The sequence below is a fragment of the Acyrthosiphon pisum genome, chromosome A3 (genome assembly GCF_005508785.2).
Source record: "Acyrthosiphon pisum isolate AL4f chromosome A3, pea_aphid_22Mar2018_4r6ur, whole genome shotgun sequence".
NCBI classification, from domain to species: domain Eukaryota; kingdom Metazoa; phylum Arthropoda; class Insecta; order Hemiptera; family Aphididae; genus Acyrthosiphon; species Acyrthosiphon pisum.
In genome coordinates this window covers 8,292,233-8,307,848 of record NC_042496.1, presented here as the reverse complement: position 1 = coordinate 8,307,848, position 15,616 = coordinate 8,292,233, and the positions used below count along the sequence as shown (strand labels likewise).

Sequence of the window (15,616 nt, the reverse complement as noted above, 5' to 3'; positions counted from 1 at the left end):
CTGCAGTTCTAACTTCTATCCCGCAAGGTCAGAGCACGTAATCCTGTATATATCGCAAGCATTCAATTATACTGGACTAGGTATTCCGAATATTATCAATTTATTTTTTCATACATACACGTACCTATACTACCTAATACCTATTACATATATAATATATATATTATGTGTTATACTAACCGGCTGATAAACAATTTATTATTACCTTTTACGTTACATTTTCATCTCGTTACCGCTTGAAATAAATGACCGGTACCGGTTTTAGTGGTTAATTAATACCGGCAGTGTTATAACCGTTATTCCTCGGATAAGCCGGTTGGGTTATTTATTTTTATTTTTTTTTACGCGCACTCATACACTAGGGCATTGGGACTCTGTATTACGTTATAATTTTTTCTGTCAGTGTCAAACAAGAATGGCGAATAACGTACGCACCACTATAATTAAATTTAACGTATTGATTTTAACAACCGATAACATCTCTTTATTCTAATGACCTACAAACAAAATCATATTTTCGTGTTTACAACAGTTTAATTTGCATCCTGCAACTCGGGCGTAATAAATCGTAGCCGATTCATAAAATATGTACCTACCTCTTTTAATTTTATCACATTTGGAAACTATATTATTCATAACATCTGTATTCGGCATCGATAGGCATTTTTAAGCTCTCAAAACTTGTATTTTGACTTACTATTTACTATTTAGTACTTACAGAATAATTATGATTTTAAAGTGATGTGCCAATTTATATTTTAGTTAAATTGCAATGTATTTGTTTTATTAAACGTTTAAAAAATATTATATCTTCTATTTTTACTCAATACAACTCACAATTCATTAAAATAAAATTAAACAATAAACGTAGGTAAATTAAAACTATATGAAATATAATAAATTTATCAATCAATTTTGAAATAATTACTAACTCTATAGTATCTGTTAACGATTGGAACATTATTTTTTACTGTCTAGTACAAGAGTACAGGATGTAGCAATTATAAATTAATTTTGCCATTTGTATTTATGAGGAATACACTCATTCCTTTTTTGGTAGGTAATTTTCTAGCAAATGCAATAGATAACTTATAAGTTATAACCTGGACGCAGAGAGCTTTGAATAATATAAATATTTAGGAACAAGAAATTGAATTTGCGAATTTAACAAGGTTGTTTGGTTCATAATTATTACAAATGTGTTAAAACATACGTGCTTTGTTTGGTAATTAGTCTGTATTATTATTGCCATTACTGTCATTATTATTTTTTTAATGGACTTTGTGACGAAATGATGTGTGCAATGTTTATTATATTGAATAAAATCGTGTATATCATATAAAATGTGGCTTATAATGCCAGTATATAAATAAAAAATAAAATACCTGACAAACTAAAATTAGTCTAGAATTACTGGCAAAACGTAAAATTTTATTTTGGAGAATAACCGTTGGATTGTGATGAATATTTGTTTTTATTTACAATTTTCTAGTTATTAAGACTCTACAATTTTACATATTATAATATTATAGTATAAAATAGTATACATATTATATTACTTTCTTTCTCCCCAAAATGAAATTAATAAATTACCTGAAATATGCAAGTTTTAGATCAGAATTCAGTTTTTCCAGTAGCTCAGTAGCTGACGTGAATTCTTTTAGTGTCATTTCGGTTTCTTTAGATTCAGACGAGTCACCATTGTTAACGTCAGACGCAGGCCCTCGCTTTCCAAATTTTCGCAAGGATCCGGCATAGTCTTCTACGTTGTACACCGGAGGTCTTGGTTGATCCTGCGTCAATAACACAGAATAATTAATAATCTTTTTAATATAACACGTTTGCAACAAAAAACAATAATAATTAATACGGATGATAAAGTAGGCATAAAGCGGTCACACAAAACAATTAACTGTTAAAATCATTCATAAAACAGTACAAAATGTTTCAGTTGTCATTGATTGTTTTTAGCTCACGGTTTTAATATGATTTAGGTATATTGGATAAGATTATAATATTTTTATAAAACATAATACAATTAAAACGCATACTATTATAACAGATATATCTCACTTTTAAAAACCGTAGTACCCAAGCATGGGATACGCGGGACAACGTTCCTTTTTCACGATTACAAAGCCGGCATGACTTCATGATTAGGGCGCGGGCACGAGACTAAACGGACGAAGTAATTTTTTTATTTTAGTAAATAAAACGGTTGTCGTGTGCCCATCCCCGGATAGTTTAATGAAAATGATTTCACTTTTCCGCTCCGTAATGAATAGAAAAAGAAACATCATTTTTATTCTAATACGACGTTGTTATTATATTACGCGATTATAGTTTTGATGGGATCCCACGCTACAAATGAATAGCTGACTATATTGAGAGCGGATTTCGCTATAAGTACCTACATAACGCTGTTATGTTGGAACTCTAAACTTCTTTTGAGTTGTTATAATTGCCTTGTAACAATAAAACTACGGTTAAATATGAAAAACACGAGCAAATAACTCGTGCATGGGAATTTTTCACACACCTAATTTTCTTCTCATCCGTTACCCAACACCAAGTAATAATATCATCCTGTCAAATTGTGTCCGTCCTGGGTAAATCCCCATACTCTATTTTACCCTAACGGTATTTGATAACTGTAGGTACCTACTACATAACGTTATTGTACGCGAAAACATTAAATAGAATTAGACAAACAGATATTACGACACATGTATGTATTATAATCAAAAGACTTAATACAACTCCGCAATAAGCAATAATTCCATGTACAATTTAAAAACAATTGTTTGGTAACTTATGATTAAATACTGATATTGTGATGTTTTTAATATTGGCTAGTATGAATTTACTTTGAATAGAATCGCTGTTATAACATTCTTATACCAACAATCGTATAGCTATATATGTACATATATGTACCTATTGGTAACTAACGGACGGACACAACGGGGCTGTAAGGAGCTTTAAATTTGTGTTTAGAAACACAAAATGATGAATTCTCCTATTTTTGGAGCATTTAAATCCACCCATAAGTAATTAATAAAACTATGTAAACTTTAAGTAAAGGTTAAGGTATAGGTATATATTAAGTTTGGTTCATCTGATTACTATTACGTATTTATTTTTGATGGGGCAATGAGGCATAATAATATAATGTAATTTTCATAATTAGTGGTAAATCATTAATAAAATGTACATAGCATAATACTAAAATAAGACTATTTAATTTTGATTGCATTATATTATGAATACAATAAAAATTAATTAAAGAAAAAAATCCTGGCAGAGATGGTAGTAGATGATACAAATTTACATAATAATTTTAGTTATACACGTTCTACCTATACATGATAAAGATTATTTTGTTGAACGGTGCGTAACCTTTATGGATTTACCTCACAAAAACACAGTAAAAACAAGTTTGTATATAAACTTTTAAACCGTATTTCGACAAAAATAAGAAAAAAACACTAGTGAAAACGAATATTTAAGCGCGAAAGTAGTTTGGATCGAGTTTCATTTTAGTATATTATGTATAAAAATGAACGAGCAATGACCAACGAGACATTGATTCATTGTTCATAAGACATTTGAAGGACATTTTCAACATTTTCAAACAAGTCGTTTTTAAGATAAGAAAATCATTTTTAAACCACGGTCAAACAGCTAAATATCGTTAAAATGTTTAATGTATAGTAGAATTATGGTATACCTAATACCAACAAATTGTTAAAATTAAAAAAAATTATTAGCTGTCTTGTAAAAAGTAAATGTAGGCACCTATCGGATTATAAGTAGGTAGGCTAATTGTATTTATTTAATAATATGGACTCATATGAAATGAACAACTAAAAGAAAATCATAATAGGTATTACAATTTTTGTGTATTGAATACCTTGTACATTCGTTCTTTTTTTATTGCGATACGTAATATGTTTTAATATCAAATATATATTAAAATGCACGACGAAGTGTCGTTAAAACGTATTTACAATTCATTTCAAATTTTAAACGAGTTGGTACAGGAATACAATTAATAACGCTTTTCTATAAATGTTGTACGAATAATATGTACCTATATTTGATTTGATATTAAAGGTTAAAATGTAATGTAATATGTATTAATTTATTGCACAGTAAAAACGCCTACTACTATTTTTTATTGAAATAGAAAGTGTTAAAAATAATGTTGACGCGTGAGTATAATTATATACCTATATAATACTGTTAAGATTAACCGTTTAAATAAAACTTTTGTTTAATTTACTCATTTAAAAATGAAAAACTACCTTTTAATAATAAACAAAGAAAAATTATTGCATACATCATAGTTATTTAATTTATTACTAGAATTTGGATTCTTTAGTAGTTTAGTGGATTGTAAATCGAAAAACTATGATTTACTATTTAGCGTGTTGATTACAGAATGTTTTATTTTACCCTAAAATAAAATGATGAAAAAATTATCACACAAATAATATTATAAAGTATTCTGATGCCGAGCAGAGTTCTTTAATGTAAGATGAAAATCTAGGGAATATTTAATTACTTTTGAATAATATAAATAATATTATCATACCATTCAATATCAAACAGTCATAATAATCTTCTCAACATTGACATAATAATTAAAAATGTGAAATACAGGTTTCAAACACTAAAATACTATATTTTAGTAATATATTCAATAATTTCTATCATACTCTTAGCTATTATATTATTGATTAAAGTTGAAGTAGTAGTAGCAACTAGCAGTAGCGCAATTGGTTAACTTAAATTATGTAGGTTAATTAAATAATAGTAATAATGGTTTTAACTATAAATTATTTTTATGTTTATTATTAAAAATATAAACATTGTATAATGTGGGGCATTAATATGGTAAGTCAAATTGGTCTATCTAAAATCTGCATGCATAAATAAATACCAAGCAATTTGATATTCATTTGATTTATTCATTATAAATACATAAATATATTATACACCAATCAATTTGATTTTCATATGATTTAATTAAATTTCACAGCTAGTTTATTTCAAAATATACCCACGCCAAAATTCACTCTCTACAAATATAATATATTTCAATCATGTATATTAAAACAATTAAAAATACTCTTTTAAACTGAGCTTTCACAAGCGCATTTTGGTTCAATATTTTATTAGTTTATTGACAACATAATTACAATTTACCTAGTTCAATAGTTGTTAAACTAAATATTATTATTATATAATTTAATATATACGTATACAGCGTCTGAATTTCATTATTTCCAAAACTATTAACGTTTTTAATTTTATTTTTCAAAAAAGTGGTCTTGATATGTCTATAAATTAAGTAAAAATTATTTACATTAAAATTACCTTATAAGTATTAACATATCAAAATAGAGCATTCATACTCTATTATAGTCTTTAGACTATAAGATAAAATTAAGTAATCAAGATTTTTTTTTACATTTTCTATCATGGATCAATTTTCGGTTAGTGAAATTATCCATTTCTATCACATAATTAAATTCAATAAATAAATAAAAATATATACCTAATATTGTTAAAAACATTTCAAAATAATAATTAATTTTAATTATTGTAAAAGTTAATTAATAATTTCTATACATCATGGAATTAATTTGTAATGTTTTGTATTATACATTTTTATAAAATTAATTTATAATCAATATATTTACTCTTAAATGGTTGTAAACTATAACCGGGTTTATTTAATTAATTCGGATTATGAGAAAAATGGCAGTATCTTGTATTTGGCATACCAATCAGGATATAAAATCACGTCGGTAAAAAGGAAATGTGGGAAGTGGAAGAGAGGGACTACAACCATTGATAAGCTGGTGATTCATTTAGTAGTTGTTGCTATATATAACTTATACCTGACTTAACTGTTTTAATTATTCGATCAAATCATTATGTGTATAAAATTATATTAAGTTGAACTGGTTGATATTCAATCGAATTGTATTAAAATATTAATAGATGCTATAGGTATGATTTTGCACGTAGAAACTTTATAGTCAATTTTCAACTTGACCTATCTATAATAATAACCGGGGGAAATTAATTAACCATTTCATAATATGATATGAAGGTTCGTTTAATTTCACGGACCATCATCGCCAAAATCTTACGAACATTACCTACTTTCGCCGGGGCAATTCCGTTGTTAAATGTCGGTGGGTTTTTATATCAAAGAGTTTGCGTAGAGATTTTATTGTGACAATACGCATGAATATAACATTTACATATGTGGTCGTGATTAACACAGATCACGCTATGTAGAGATCTGGCTATGTTTTAAGTTTAATTCCCCATAATGAGAATATCGAGACTATAATCTTTGTTCAAGGATAGACATCGACTGCAGTGAAAGAATTGCATATATAATATATTATTCATCAAATATGTTTTAAGTTCGATTCATATAATATAATTTTTTTTTAAATTAAAAGTATATTATAATTAATATTATAAACTAACGAAAAAAAAAAAAAATATTTTCAAACTAACGACTGTTTTAAATGTTTAGTTAGTTGAATAAGGCATTAAGGCGTATACATTTATGTTACGTAATTCGATTAAATTTAAGAACAATATGGTAAGAACCATAAGTACTTATTAGTTATTTTCGTATATAACATTGATTATACATGGTAGTCGTCGGCACTTTTTCAAACAAGTAGGTATACCTATCAGTGAGTATATATTATTTTTATCCGTTTTGATGAAATTCTATTGTTTTACACACAAAATAACTATTATTTTAGAGATAAGGTGAACTATGGCGGTACTTCGGCTATATAATTTAGTCAGAGAAAGTAATACCGATATGTTACCACATGTTGTTTATACTATATAAAATATTAAAATCTTGTATCAAATCGATAGTCCAGCCTCCTTATTTTATTTTATTTTACACGGCAATATGACGAGACTTTAAATTAAAAAAAAAATACGCCCGTAAAATCACCAATATAATATCATAATATGTATGTTTTTATTAAAATGTTATTTTATAATAAATTACCTATTGAAATATTACAAAATATATTCGGCTTAGTAAAAAATAACCCGAAGGCTATAAACGTAAAATACACGTATAGGTATGTAATAGGTATGTTAAAAGTTTAAGTGTATAAAATTAATTATGTTGAATCAACAAATGAAAATATGATAAGGTAAATGCTGAAAATATTTAATTGAATTTTAAATACAGAACTAGGAGCACCGACGTGAAAAAAACACGCGCAAGCCTCGTGCACCCACGCACAAGTCTGATACAATAAAGTAACGAATGTATAGGTATGCTTATTTTGTTATTTATTTTTTCAGGAAAATAATTGCGTCTGTTTATACCGCAAAATGCGCAAACTGCAGCGCAAACGTACGTAGATTTTGCGTGAAAAAAAAATACAAGAAACTCGACAGTAAATTAAAATGTATAAGCATACGGAATGTGTGTGTTTGTGCGATAACGTGTAAACGTCGTATAATATATTTTTCTCGACGCCATTTATCTCGGGGTGAGATTCGTCGTAGGACGACGGACGACCGAAGATTTCCGGCTCATTGTGTCTGGACCACCTTGTGTAGGTATATTATATACATTTTATATACACATACGCCGGAGACTAATTAAACGATTATTCTTTTTCTCTCTCTTCTTTATAAGCGACCGGGGAAATGATAACATCGAAAGTATCGGTTTTACATATTATGTGTATTATATGCGACATACGATGTATAATTATTATATATATTTCTGCCTCGCTCTATTTCTCTGTCTCAGTCACTATGTCTCTCTGTCTCTGTCTCTCCATATATATATACACCTATGTCTCACAGCCTATTATATACTTACGACGTACTATATTATAGTTGCAGTGGTATAGGATTGAATGCCACGCGAGAAATGAAGAAAAAAGAAAATTCGCGTACGCGATACGCCGATACTTATTATATATATATATAGTCGCTTACATAAATACCTACTTCGTCGTCATCAGTATTATAATATAATACGTAGTATACCTGCGGGATGCTCCTTACAATGTAAATAGAGAGCTCACGAACTGTAAATACCTTATCATAAAATTATCATCAATCATGCGTTCGGATAAAAAAAAACTCCACTGGAGTCGTGATCCGTATTAACGATTATCCTCCAAGACGACATTATATTTTATGTATATACCTATACATACATACGCGCGTATAATATAATTCCGTAGTCTTATTCGTGTCCTTTTTTGAAAACTACCGCTACTTATACGTGTAACGTGCAATAAAACCTTCAACGGAAAACATTTGTCGATTTACATATATTATTATATGTTTATTTGAAAACAAAATTATGGTGTCACCGGGGGCAGTGGTCGAATCACGGTATGCCACTGCGGCGGGATTGTATAAAATATGAATAACGGCGACATTATAATATTCTTCTATTATACTCCTATAGTACCTGCTATACCTACTATATATATTGTTATATTTTAGGTACCAAGTATATTATTATATTATACACCGGTATATACCGACACGTAATGTTTCTACGGATAAATTAAAGGACGTCATTTTATTATACACATGAAAAAAATAAAAAAAAAACGTCGACAGCTTTATACTGTACGTTTCGAATTTGAAAATCCAGTCATATACGCATAACATCGTTATCAATATTCTTGAACAATACGTGTACGACGTATCAATCGAGTTCCGTCGTAAATTACCGGTACCCATACACCATACCAATACGTACACTGCACCGTGCAGGTTATCGTACGTACATTATATTATTATACATTACATAATATACAATAATATAATATCATGTCTATGCTGCACGGTCTTCGGTTAAGTATATATTTTGTGTGTGTGTTTGTTATTCTCTCTATATATTTCCACCTGCACATCGCGCGCACTGTCTCTCTGATTTCGTCCCAACATACAATAGTATAAATAGGTACGTGATGCACTTGGTAATGATCAAATACACGCACGCGGTACAAATGTGTACCTAATAATATAATGTAATCTCAACCCTCTATGCGTCTATATGGTCGTTGTCGTCGTCGTATTTGTCCTGCACTTTTATACATGTATATACGCGTGTACGATGCGACTTCGTATAGACTACAGAGGGACGGTATTAAATCCGACATCGTATAGGTACCTATCTATTTATATGTATATATACCTTTATGCTGTATATGCATACAATACCCTATCTATTAGTGGGCCATCAATCTTCGTTAAGTGCGTTTCTTGTGCGCGCATACCTACACAATATATATAGTACAGTATATATACTCACATTGTATATTATTATTATATATCATAGGTACCACATAGGATTCGTCGGAATCACACGAACGCGAGGAAATATTGTTTTTTTTCATTACCAACCGACGTTATATTATTATTATTATTATTACACAAACGGGAACAGTGACAGTGAAAGGCTCAATGGAATACCGAGCACTGGTGCTATACTGGTATATATTATGTATATCCAAGTACCACCTATACCTGCAACAGGTACGTGTCGTCGAATCAACGTGTCGCATATAATATTAAATTTTATTCCGCGCGGTGCATATTATTATAATATTGTTGTAACCGCCCGGTGTTTGGTTGATACTTGTTTATATTTCATTCCATTGTGTGCGATTTGTAAACGACAATAATAATATGTACGTATACCACTATATACCTGATATGACATAGACCGAGCGTGCATAAAATATAGTTAGATGTGAGTGTGTATAAAAAGGGTGCAAGTGTTTTTATTACGGCGACGACCGCTCACGAGACGAAACATCCACTTCAAACGCCTACGTATCGTACAATGTTTTATGACCGTTCGCTCGATATACACTTCTTTTTACTTTAGAACGATATTAAATTAGTTGTTTTTTTTTTAAATACTTTGCTGAACACCGAGAGAAGCGATGGAGCAAAACTTGTAAAAAAAAAATCCCAACCTATATTGACGAAACGCCAAAAGCGTATATTTTATAATATTATATATTACGTAACGCCGTCTTTTAAATGCGTTGGCTATAAATCTCGCTACGACTCAAACCACTGTGCGCCGCATAATATACTCGAATTCGATAAAAATAATAATAATAATAAATGTTATTTTTTCATATAATATGTGTATAATATATTATCCATATGGGTTTTAATTATTTCGATCGTGTTGAAAAAAAAAAATTAAAAATATAGGTACACCTCGCACGTCTGCAGATGAACGTGCAATTAATGATGACACATTATGCTAGTCTCGCGACTCGAGGACCGTTAAATGTTTATATTGAATGTATATTGTTGGTGTATAGATGTATGTGTATATAATATAATAATATATGCGTGTCGGTGTGTGCTCTTTGATTTTTTATACCACGGTATAAAGTATAATAATGTACCCTATGATATTATAATAATGTGCGCGGTCGTGCGGTGGTTTGCAATAATTTTACAAGCAAATAAAACACGCGGGCCTTCCGCGAGGGGACACATTGTGTCATTGATAACCAACGTTTTTTTTTCTTGAAATATATACACACACGATTACATATTATACATAATATAATATAGGTACTTTAATAATATGTAAGGTGGCGGCGGTTCACCTCGGCACAAAAGCGGTGAAAAAAAACCCATTAAAAATACGAAAACACCCACCAGATCCCTGTGGGCGGTTTTGATATTACACTGCCAGTGTAATACTCATAATATATAAATGTGTGTGTGTATATAGGCGATTAGACCAAAAGAGTAGCGCGGTCATTTCATATTTCCTAAATTACATTGTCTGATTTCAATGTCAAAAACATGAGGCCCCAGGTCGGGTTAACATCTTTTCGAGCGCCGCCCACACGCAGATTTTTATCAAACGACCGCGCAGGATAGGCACCTGTTTCACTTTTTATTTTTATTTCCCATTGTTTACGCGCACGTCCTATTATTACATTATATTATACCTCGATTTTACGATAATGTGCATTAAGACGTTAAGTATTGCAAACCATGTCTCTATCGCTCATAATATTATTATATTTACCGACAAAGATTGACAAAAATCATTGTTTACAAAATTCAGCAACAGTTAGGTACATTGTACAAACGTAATCATGGTTTACTTTACACAAGTAAACGTTATTGTGATTTGTGACACATATTGTATATTTAAATAAGCGATTATAATTTCATTGTAAAATTGATTTCAAACAATGCTCCTTATAAAATCGAAATAAATATAACATGTGGTGGACCGGCGTAATAAGGGTCATACTGTCGTTACTGGTTGCACGAGTGACGAGTGTCAAGAACAAATGTCAGTCGTGGTCGTCGATTAGAAACTGAATGCTGTTTTTGGTTACTGTACAGGATCGTTTAAAATCGAACCCCCAAGTCGGTCGTCGTTGATAAACGTGTTTCGTTATATACCTACTTAATCTTAATTTATGTTCCTACGCCCCTCAGTGTGGGTGTACCTATATCAAGTGTTTCATCGGGAGTGTCCCTATAAAGTCGGTAATGACAACCCAACTTAAAATGGTATCCCACAAGGATCAGTGTCACGATGTTCTTAATAGCAATAAACCATAACTTCTGCAGAATACATAATTCCACCAAACATATTATTATGCATGCTGATGACTGATATATCTACTGTAATGGAAATAACATAGAAATTACATTTAAGTCAGACAATCATCAATACATATACTCTTCAAAACTGATCTAATGAAATTGCCTTTAAATTTTCCCCAACCAAAAGTCAATGTATAATAATTAATAAAATTAATTTAATCAAAACTCTATGCTACCACATATGCCCCGCGAATCAGAAGTCACAACCAATTATGTAAAAGTCTCTATCCTATCCAACATCAAATAGGGTTCAAAAATATACATCATAGCTAAACCCAACCTCCTCAAATTATCGGACCTAATTCACAACAAAGGAATTCGATTGGCAATCGGATCCTTCAGACAAGCCCAATTGATACTATTTTAAATTAGGTACGCCAAAGAAATTCATCCATTCCAAAGAGACCAAGACACACTAACATAGATCATCAAAAGGAAAAGCCAAACTAACCATCATATAGGATACAAAACAATTTTCAACAATCATATTACACCTCCAATAGACACAGAACACAAAAACACTACTCGGTACGAGATAATTTTACCAAACTAGAATAAACAATGGACATTCATACCTCAGTCGTAAACAGAATAATTACGTTCCAAGTTTTACCTCCTTGAAAATAGAAACTAAAACTTCATACTACCGAACTTCTCAACTTCAAAAAAAACGAAACAAATAATTCCATAATTACCTCTCAGTTTAAAATACAATTTAACACACATTCTCTAACTAAACCAAAATATATGCGGATACATCTAGAAAAAAGTGCGTGCAGGGGGGATCGGTGCCCCCTGAGAATTTTTAACTGCATGTTCTTTAATATCAATATTTTTATACCTAACTTAATATATTAGATTATAAGTAATTTTTATCTCGCTAAGGTTGGGATTTTATACTTCTGGCGTATTTGCATCTACATTTGAACATGGGTAGATTTTACAGTAATTAAAATTGACACAATAATTCAACACAAGTTTCCAAAAATAATCATCATATTTTCTGTCAAAAATTACGCTATCTATGAAGGGTTGTAATTTATTAATCCTTTAGAAACAATCTAAATAGTATAGGTAATAGGTATACAGGTATAATAATAATCAGTGACTTCCTAAGTACCTTATTATCACTTACAAACCTTTCTTTAAAAAAATTAAATAACTCGAAACATTCAAGCAGAGTTAATCCGAAAAAAAAACATTGAATTTATGTGGGTACCATCCCACATTGGTATCGCAGGAAATGAAAAAGCATTAGAGAAATATGCCAATCATGCAACGAAAACTATTCCAAATTCTTCAATAAATAATATACTTACTAACGACATGAAAAATTATATTAATAAAAAAATCCTTTCGACCAGTCAAAATCATTGGAATTCAATACCAACATCTAAAAAACTCAAAACTATTTTTTTTTTTAAATGGCACACTCCTAATACCAATTTTAACCGTTGCAATCACCCTCATCAGAATCAGACACTCCTTCCTTACACCCTCATATTTAATCAGTAAAGAACCTCCACCAATATGCGACACATGCCACAAAGCATTAAAACTCAAACATATGGTGGAGGAGTGTTCACAAAACACTTCTGGCCTTAATTTTTAAATAATAAAAAAAAAATTCGGTAATACACAGACTAGGTATTTAGAAATTTCAAATGCCTTACAAGTAATAGTCATCAGCTTTGGGTTCAACTCGATTTGCGTGACTATCGTTTTGTAAGCGAATAGGATAATATGATTATTTTAACAATAATGCACATTATGTAATTATGCCATGCGTGTTGCGTACAATATATCTCTATCCCTCGTGTACGATACTGTAAACTCATAAATCATAATAATGATAGGTATTGTAATATCATAAAAAATACAATATATTGTGATTTAGACCATTGAATCTCTCTGGTTTCGATTCGTGTGACTGTCGGTATACTAAGGATTTATTCGATGACTATAAATATTGACTCACTTGAAAACTCTGCTCGGTTGAAAACGTACACGAACTATTCCAACTGGCTGAACTGTTTCGAGATGACACCTCTTGCACCACCCGCAGCCGAGCCACATGATCATTCATTTTGCTATTAGGTTTCGCCGATATCTGAAAACATTTCCAAAACGAAGGAAATTATTAATACATTCATCGCGTGCGTGGACTAAAATGTTTACGATTTTTCAAACACGTAATATTCGTTTAACTAATCCAACGTGTATACACACACACACACAAGTAACTACACAACATATGTTTAAAACAAATACTACGCGTACATGGATTGTATATATGTATATAAATTGTATTATGTGCTTTTTTTCCATTACACTATGTAAACCTATAATATGTAAATGTAGTTTAGTGTAATATATAGGTATATAGGGGTCAACATCTCACAATTATAGATAAATAAAATAATGAGGCGAGCAATAAAAATTTGGATTAGTCTACTAAAAACCAGTTTCTCCGACGGATAACGCTATAAAAAAAAAAATACATACCTATACATTATACGTATGCATATTCCAACGAGGCTACATAATATAGTATAAGTTCATTGCTGGTATATATAGGTAGTATTGTTTTTGATGTACAAAACCACTATGTGGACCTGGCTGGTGATGCATTTTACCAAATAAAATAAAAATAAACTATTTGATCTGTTTAGTTATTATATTATTATATACGCTCTTCGCGTTTAACAGCCCAATTGACTGTGTCATATTTATTTGTGAATTATTTTTCATATAGGTATACAACTTTAGCGTGTTTTTTTTTTAAACCCGTTATTCGGCAAACTATAGCGGTACACCAGGCAATAAACCCCAAAACGAAACATATTATAATAGAGCGTTGGAGCCTATAAAAACTGGACAACCGTGTGTTTCCCGGTCATCTGCATCTGACGACAGTATAGAATCCTACACGTCAATAAACATGATATTGTTTGGTTAGGTGAAAATATAATAGGTAGATACATATAATTATACGTGTGACCGCGAGATTCACATACAATAATATCATGCAAAAACTGTCACACGATATGATTTTTTATACCTAGTTTCTATAATTTTTTAGACTAAGGCGATATAATTTGATATTTTTTTAACTCTGATTAAATCTGATCATCCCGTTTTGTTCAAATATAATACATAAAGGCTTGTATTACATTTCAAAAACCACGAAATATAGACCTAATTGTAAGGATATTATTTTATATAATATGGTTTTACTCCGATATTCATATATTCGCCATTTTCTGTAGGAACATATTTTATAAGAAATAATAGTATGTAAGTACAATAATCAACACACAAAATACATTTTCATAATAAGCTTACATATTATTATTGTCTTTGCTGGGTCTATTATAATTATTATTTTTGTTTTTTTTATGATATGTATGTTATATTAGGTATAATATACTTGTGAATAAACGTTAACAACAGCGTAACTATCTACGTACCTATCTACATCTAGTAGGCTATATGAGCTTGAGTCAATGAACATATTTTATCATGTCTTGATATAATTATAGAATTATCGATATTGCAAGTGTTATGCAACTATGCAAGAGAATTTAAGCAATTTTACTTCCTTAGCAATTCCACGCGTGAGTTTGATCAACTTGTATTAAATGAATAGATTATTATAAGTTATAACAATATTATACGTACCTACCTATTGGCTGTCTTATATGAAATGTTAACTTTAGGTTTCAATCCAAATCTAACAAATCCTGTTAAGTTTTAATTGATTTTAATACCACGAAATCACGACGTGTCTAATATCCTAATAGAACTGTCCATTAGTAGTCTTATTTGGTAGGTATAGGTATTATGTATGTCTTAAACTTTTTGATGTTTCATGTACTGTTCATAAAGCATTGTATTTTTAATTTATGGTAAACTGTAA

The 15,616-nt window shown here is 30.2% G+C and overlaps 1 protein-coding gene across 3 annotated transcripts in view; it reads right to left on the bottom strand.

The window, feature by feature from the left end:
• LOC100166066 overlaps nt 1–15,616 on the bottom strand; it is a 59,108-nt gene that overhangs the window by 3,202 nt on the left and 40,290 nt on the right. For 2 of the 3 annotated variants that reach the window (XM_001946529.5, XM_029491560.1), the window contains exons 2-3: nt 13,676–13,807; nt 1,594–1,793 (exon numbers count right to left, since the gene is read on the bottom strand). In XM_001946529.5, coding sequence (XP_001946564.2) covers nt 1,594–1,793; nt 13,676–13,807 — 332 coding nt within the window. Of the gene's footprint in view, nt 1–1,593; nt 1,794–2,073; nt 2,186–13,675; nt 13,808–15,616 lie in introns of those variants that run through there. The other variant, XM_029491561.1, reaches the window with a different exon arrangement.